Source organism: Alosa pseudoharengus, unplaced genomic scaffold, assembly GCF_046254945.1.
Source record: "Alosa pseudoharengus isolate Yale_2024_CS ecotype anadromous, Long Island Sound unplaced genomic scaffold, YU_APseudo_1.1 YU_APseudo_1.1_scf_13, whole genome shotgun sequence".
NCBI classification, from domain to species: Eukaryota; Metazoa; Chordata; class Actinopteri; order Clupeiformes; family Clupeidae; genus Alosa; species Alosa pseudoharengus.
In genome coordinates, this window is record NW_027468598.1 from 5,612,735 (window position 1) to 5,620,737 (window position 8,003).

Genomic DNA, 8,003 nt, shown 5'->3' on the forward strand with positions numbered 1-8,003 from the left:
TGCTGAACAAGCAGAGAGGAATGAAGCTGGACTCCTCTCATCCAGAGGCCTTGACAAGTTCCCACTAACACTACAGTGTCATATTATCCCATGGAAAAAAAAGCCACTGGTTGGAGTAGACAGTATGTGAGCAGGGTGATTTCAGCTTTCTTCAGATATCAAGAACCCCCCCTCCCCCCCTTCTCTCTCTCTCTCTCTCTCTTAGGCAGTGAATAAAACATGAAGTGCGTGCAGGGGGATTTGGGAGTGGCGGGGCTGAGGGGGTATCACAAAGACACTGCTGTTAGCTCCACAACACACAAGTCAGGAATGCCTTTGATTTTTATCAGTGTGCCTGTGCATTTCAGTGGAGTTTTTGGAAACCGAACTTCTGACAAGATTTTAATTTGTCTTGTTGTATGCTCTTTGAGGTATGTGTGTGTGTGTGTGTGGGTGGGGGTTGTCTGTTATACCCTACTGTGCGTAGTCAATTCACTGATGTGGAGTTATTTCAAACTACCATGCTGACAAACCACAATCCTGCCAGTAGGATGTGAAACTATTCACTTTTTCCTTAACTTCCCCTCAACAGCAGCTGCTGGATATGATTTTGTATAAAATGTTCAACTAACCCTAATGAATATTACGTATTGCCATTGTTCCCTGAGCACTGGTCAGCTATTATCAAAAAAGTGTTATCAAATGACATTTTAGAAATGTGATGCTGAGCATGCTCTCCCATGGACTACTGCTAATTATTTCACCAATTATTATTAGTTATTATTCAGTAATTATTACAATTATACGAGTACTAATTAAAGCTAATTAACCGGTCCCCAACTTACTCTGTATTTCAATCACAAAACATTTTTCTTGCCCGTCCTCTACATACCCATGTGCAGTGATGTACATTAAATGCCAGCAGTATTATATGCGTGGGCCTGCATTATAAAAACACAATGTTTTGCCTTGAGAGATTAATGACGCCTTTGTTTTTCCCTGTTCACTCATCCTTATTGTAGTAGCACAAAAAAGCACAGCATAACATTGGGTAGATTAATCCATCTACCAAACATGTGGATTTAACTTACATTAACTGCAGAAAACTCTGTTGCTACTTGTATCTTTGGCTTGAGGTTCAGGAAGGACAAATAGTGCTTGCTCAGTGCCTTGTGAGAGATGATGACACAAAGGCTCCTGGTTCCCAGATTTGTCAGTACGCCCAAATGAAGAACATACTCACAGTGTTCTGGTGCACATGGAAAGGCTGGTCCCTGGGCACTGGCTGACAATTACAATTTCATGGCCTGCTTAGTGCTGTGTAAATACAGGACCAGGAAATGTATTCAGTGGCTCTAAACATTTACGCACAGTCCCTGGCCACTTTAAACAGCTTACTGGGATAAACGTATCTTTTAAGACTTTGTCAGGCAATTGCCCAAGCTTTGATAAAAAGTGATATCAACAAAAGACATAAGAGGAGCAAGGTGATTTGACTGGATGATTGCTCAACTTTCTGAAGTTCATTTTGAAATCTGGCATGACAACTGCAAAACACAATCACTGGTGGTCAATACAGTACACTGTATGACTGCAAGGGGTAAAGGGCTCTTATTTTTAGCTGTTTTTTAATCATGTTATCATTTAGAAGGATCAGCCTAGTAAGGAACAACTTTGCTGTAAGTATGTAATTCCTTCATTCTATATGCACAGCTTATTCCCAATGTTCAGAAACCAAGACACACTGCATTCTGATTCTCATGCATATACTGTACACCTTCTAGCGTGTCTGTGTTGCAGATTTTGACACCAACTAAAAGGTATGTCTGCATTTAATTGGCCTCTGGCAATCTGTGAAGTAGGACCACTTATTAGTTTGGTGGTTTAGTATAGGCTATTACAATGTGATAGACCCATAAGAGGTGTCCTGGGGTGAAAACTGTGCATTGTAGTGGCCTCCTTTTGAATACTAAACATATCTCTACCGACATTTTGCTCTGCCTGTTATTGTTGTGTGAGTCAGCATAAATGTCAATCAGAGGGCCCGATGCTCTATTTTCAGGACGGCTCATTTCTCAGTGTGAGTCACACAAACTACCACAAAACATTTTGGGAGAATAATGATATATGCATCTCTAGTGTCTTTCCTGGGTTTAAATCACTGCATTACATCCGTTCTCAGGAGACAGTCACAACTAAAGCAGGCGAGAACCAGAAAGAGAGACTTAAATGTCATTGAAATCACTGGTCTACGTTTACAGCAAAATACAAAAGTGCAGGTGAAGAAATATAATATGCAAATACATATCCCTAAATTATACAGGGACTGATAGGTGATGATGGACAACACAGAGCTCTAAAACACTTGCGGAGTATAAACCAGGCCTTACAGACCAACTCCTAGATGGTTTAGATTAACTCTAAAATGCTGATATGGCCATTAAGCCATTTAAGCCATAGTTTGCTAGCCGAATAGAATACCATCTTCCAGCCAAGATAACAGTATCATGATTTTTAAGGATCCCGCTTATGATTGCCTGGTTAGCTCAGTACAAATCGATCTTTCTTACCATAAAAGTGAACAACACAAATCCTCCACAATTTCCAAGCCACGCCAAAAGCCGCGTATAATGCTTTGTTTGGGGACCTGATATTTCAGAATGCTGACTCTGCATAACGCAACCCAACAGGCCTGGCAGCACACACAACACAGTCAGTGTGCTTCCCAGGACCTCTCCTCTGGGGCCCGTGTGAAGGATGTTTCCCCACCGGCCAACTGGGCTGATTAGCGGAGTCTAAATAAACACTGGGGTTGGGCATTTATTTTCCACAACAATTTGTGGGAATAGCAGCACTCTTATCAGAATGGGGGAAGGGATGTGAAAGCTCAGTCTCACAGCCTTGTGTAAAACAGCCTTATTCTTATACGAATTTGATGATATTACATATTATACCACGGAAGGAATTTAGCCCTGCCCTTATAATATGCTGCGGGTACACCCCTTTCAGAATCATCTACCACATCACCATTCAACCCATTCATTAGTGTAACGGTGTAAATCAAATTCCCTAAATGAGTGAATTATCCCCTACAGGGACAGGTCGTTAATTAGACTCATGGGACTGATTACTACTTTGCCTAGTGGCAGACTAAATATTAAGTTATAACATAAGGTACTGATGCAGGGTTTTGCACTTTTTTCACAGGTAGGGACCAGCTACAAATATAACACTGAGAGTGCATGGCAAACCTTTTCAATCCATTGATTAGCAGATATGGGATAATTTCACCATATTGATGATGCTGTTGAAAAATGCCCATGTAACAATGTCTAACCATCACTACCTGTAGGGTTAGGAGAGAAAGCTCCATGTGATGTCACCTGCCATGACGCTTCCAAGCAACCTCCACAGGCTATATTAAAACAGTGCATAATAACTTAATGAAACAAACGCATTGTTTTACTTACAAGGTTTCGTGTTACAACCTTTGGCTCTGTGTCAGAATTTTGGCCTCTCTGTTCGCCGTTCAGCCGGTTGAAGTCTGCCGTTGACTGCTGCCCCACCGACCGGCTGCCCCTGATTTTCCTGTTGCCCGTACTCTGATGCACGAGGTTGAGGAGATGCAAGGTGTTCTCGTGTTCACGGTCCGAGCTCTCCGCCTGACCTCTCTGGTAGCGGCTCTCGCAGGTGGAGTGGTGCCGTCGACACAGCTCGATGCGGGCACGCAACCGCTCAACGATGGCACTGTGGAGTTGCGGGACAGCGGACCCTCTGGAGGCCGCAAGAGGCCCGCTGACACGACCTGGCATGGAGCCTACCATGCCAACACCTAACATGGACACAAATCCACCTACCGCAGGCTGAGCTGGGGCTGCTTCTCCCATTACAATCTTAATCCCTTAGTGCGGCAGATTAAAAGTTTTGCGCGTAATCGAACAACCTTTGTCCGATTGTTGAAATTAGTTTTCAAGACAAACCCGTAAATTTAAGGCAATTGCGTTGACTTATAATACTGCGACTGTTATTTGTTTTACCAAAAAGTTGAAGACATCTATTAGTTCAAATATTTAACACACCCTCGAGAACTTTTAATTCCTTTGGAATGCAGTATGGTGCGACACAGTTTCCGTGAGAAATTAATCATCCCGGGCCTTACAATCCACTCCGCTCTCTTCCTACCTAAAATTCCATCATGCAAGCTACATGAATATGCTTCTGTAAGAGGCGTAATGACAAGTATTTAACAGGCTGTACCAGTAGCCTAGGGTGTTGATTGAGGGAATGATTGAGCAGAGGCTTATTTATCATGATCGTGAACAAAATATCTGTACCGCCAGATAATCCGTGAATTGTATCGCCATTATTTAAATGAAAGCCAGTGTTTAGAATAATCCATTCACAGTAGCAGATCCAACAAACTTCCCGAGACCCGTTACCTTATCTCGCGTTTCCTTTCACTGTGCTCCAATCCACATGGAAAGAGGTAGGCTATTGTACATGTCTTGTCGACCGCCATTTAAAAATAAATGGAAAAATAAATTCAAAGAGGTGTTCGGAGTGGATGCGCGCACAAACACACGCTAATCCAAGCAGTCCAGAAGTACTCAGTTGTCTCCCAGCGCACCAGACTAAACCGGAGGCAGCAGAATGGCATTTGTGGATTTACAGACTAGTATTGTGTGAACGATCGTCCCGATGGACGTGGAAAATCACATCAGGAGTCAATTGGCAGACTCTAGTGGTATCCAGTGTGAACTGCACCAAGGGATTTGTAATAGTCAACGAGTTTAAAGGTATCCGACTGATAACATATTACTGTAACAGAAGAAACAAGACTCACCACACCACCCCATGCACCACCACGACGACATCAATAATAACAACAGAATGTGGGAAATGCTATTAAATACACATGTCTTTCAAAAGGTTTCTCTTAACTGATCAGATTAAATGTGGTCATCTCTTCATCTGAGGGACAATAAGCAAAAATAATCAGGTGTGATCATGCCGCGGGGAAGTTCATCATTCAGTGAGTGGATTGATGAGCTGTAAAGGAGCATAAACTTGACTTAGAATTCACACAGGCATGTGTAGACAGGAATTTAATGTGAGTCAGCCACAGGGAGCCTAAATATATGTCTCATTGCAACTGCAACCATCATAAATACAAAAACGCATTCCATGGTTTTCATGGGAAATATAGACTGACCACTGGCACTAGTATACAGAACATGATACAATGTCATAATCAAACAACCAACAAACGACCCACCCCTTGTCCCCAACCACCACCACAGTGCAAAGACACTTTACACTTTTAATTAAAAAAAACAAGGGTCAATAGCTGTTGCAGAGCTGTTCTTAACTTCTTAAAGATTGTTTCTATTTCATCAATCATTGAAATAGTATTATTTCATCAGAGCTGTTTTCATTTAAACATTACTTATCACTGGATGATCAATCCATACAATGTTAATATTACATACCTGTCTGATATATTAATAATCATAATGATCTCTTCAATAGGCTAATCACTTCACTAGGCTAATAGTCAGGATACACTGAAGTGCACCATTTTAACTAACATTCAGATACAAATGATATTTACAAGGCACATAGACTACTTTCACATACCAATCCTATTATACAGTGCTTTCATATAGGAGCACATACAGATTCAGAGTGAGAGTGAGAGCACACAACCGTAGTGGCACTCCATCACACTGTTTACGTCCCCCTATGGAGAAGCGTGCCTAAGCACATCACACATACAGGCATACCTTTCGTATCTCCCCCACAGTTCACTGTGCCATCCATTTTAATACATTGCCAAGTCCATGTCCATTTTAATACACTGCTGAAGTCCATTCATACTCTCAATTTCAAATATGCAGATGCAGCACGGCCATCTGATCCTCATATCGCTCAACGACAACAATTTAGTTGTGTGATCCTGTAATCATGCCTTTCAATTAATCAACCAATCCAGCAAGCAAGCAAACAAACAATATGTGGCAGTCTGTCATAAGGTTGTTGTCAAAAGCCACAAAAAAACAGTAAAAGATCATAGTGGTGGTTGAAGGCACCAGGCAGGACCAGGGGTGCTTTCCCAGCAGCACCATGTGGAACCTATGGGGAATCTTACCCAGTGGTTCAAAAACAATGTGGTCTAGAGTGGAAACACTCTCAGTCCTGGTCATAGAACACCAATCGGCACAAGTGTATAACAGCAAAAACATCATCTACAGTGCCTATAAAAAGTATTGACCCTCCCTAGATATTCCCCCTTTTACTGCTTTTATAAATGGAATATTGTAATATAATTTACAAAATTCCCCTCTTTAATATCAAAGTAAAAATAATGTTTTTCTACAAAGTAATGTTAATTAATTAAAAATATATGTCAATTAAGCGGTTGCCTAAATATTCACTCACTTCAAGTCAGCATTGACCTTTGGTCGCAATTAAAGCATGGAGTTTGCGTGGATAGGTCTCAATTAGGCTTGCACATCTGGATACTGCAATTTCATTCCATTTTTCTATGCAAAACGACTCAAGCTCTGTCAGGAAGGGGATCAGGTGTGAACAGCCCTTTTCAAGTCCAGCCACAGATTTTCTATAAGATTGAGGTCTGGGATTTGACTTACACTCCAGAACATTCGCCTTGTTGTCTTTAAACCATTTCTGTGTAGTTTTCACTATATACTTTGGCTCATAGTCTTGCTGGAAAGTAAATCTTCACCCAAGCTGTAGTTCTCTTGAAAGCTGAATGCAGATTGCCCTCCAGGATTTATTTTATTTTGCTGAATTTATTTTACCTTTACCTTTGCAAGCCTTCCAGGCCCTGCTGTGGAGAAGCATCCCCACAGCATGATGCTACCACCACCATGCTTCAAATTAGGGATGGTGCGTTTGTGGTAATGTGCAGTGTTTGGTCTATATATCTATCTCCTCACTTTTCAATATGGTTTAATGGTTTTCAATAACCTTTTCTCTGAGTTGTTTAGAGTTTTCTTTTGTCTTCATGGTGTAATTGTAGCCAGGAATAATGATTTACCAGTGACTGGACCTTCCAGACACAGATGTCTTTATATTACTATACTATATACACATTCACTGCCCTCAGGCAAACTACATTTCACTATTTGTGAGACTATACTAGCACCAATTGGCTGGACCGCTATTGATAGCAGTCACTTTAAGGCTGTGTGGTGTGTGTTGTTTAGTTTGCATTATATATTTTTAATGAATTGACATTACTTTGTAGATATCTGCTTTCACTTTGACATTAATCAATGATGTAAATTAAAATAGTCAGAGAAATAAAATCTACTTTATTATACTCTTCCCTTTTCATTCATTCAATTCAATAGCCTGTGGCCTAATTAATCATCCTACTACGTGGGATATTCACCCCCTGTCTCTATATGTTACAGTAGGCCTAGCTTCTTCTCTGCATTGGACAAGACAACTGCACATCATATTAAAGAGGGGATTTTTGTTAATTATTGAACAAAATTTAATTGATCAAGATTTGATTTATAAAAGCAGTAAAAGGGGAAATATCCAAGGGGGTGAATATTTTTTTATAGACACTGTATAACAACCTCTACAGTTTTTGAATATTTAATGTTAATCTCTCTGGTGCCACAACCAAAGTTATTTGAAAATTGTAGATACTTCATTGAAAGAAAGAAATTAATGCCTGCTAAATAAACATAGTTTTGTGAAAATAACACCATATTCAACGCAATCAGATATCAGCTCTGTCAGATTTCTTCCTATAGCCTAATAATTTTCCAGCAACCACCCTCTCTATATATGTAATACCTGGTGAAATTAAGTTTAATTAAACCAAAAAGATCACGGAACATAAATCAGTCTGTCAGTTAAAGGACAACTCTGGCCATTTTTTCAGAGTACTGTCAGCAAAGAGTAACTACTTCTCTAATCTTTGCTGTTAGTATGGGGGAAAAAACGAGTTGCTTGAGTTGCTGCAGCCAACAGCTAGAGTAGCCAAG

At 40.6% G+C, this 8,003-nt stretch overlaps 1 protein-coding gene across 1 annotated transcript in view; it reads right to left on the reverse strand.

The window, feature by feature from the left end:
* The window catches only part of maml2 (mastermind like transcriptional coactivator 2), a 30,983-nt gene extending 26,145 nt beyond the window's left edge, over positions 1-4,838 (reverse strand). Inside the window, exon 1 of the mRNA XM_076281898.1 lies at positions 3,450-4,838. Coding sequence (XP_076138013.1) covers positions 3,450-3,866 — 417 coding nt within the window. The 5' untranslated portion in view covers positions 3,867-4,838. The remainder of the gene's footprint in view (positions 1-3,449) is intronic.
* Positions 4,839-8,003: the final 3,165 nt, after the last annotated feature.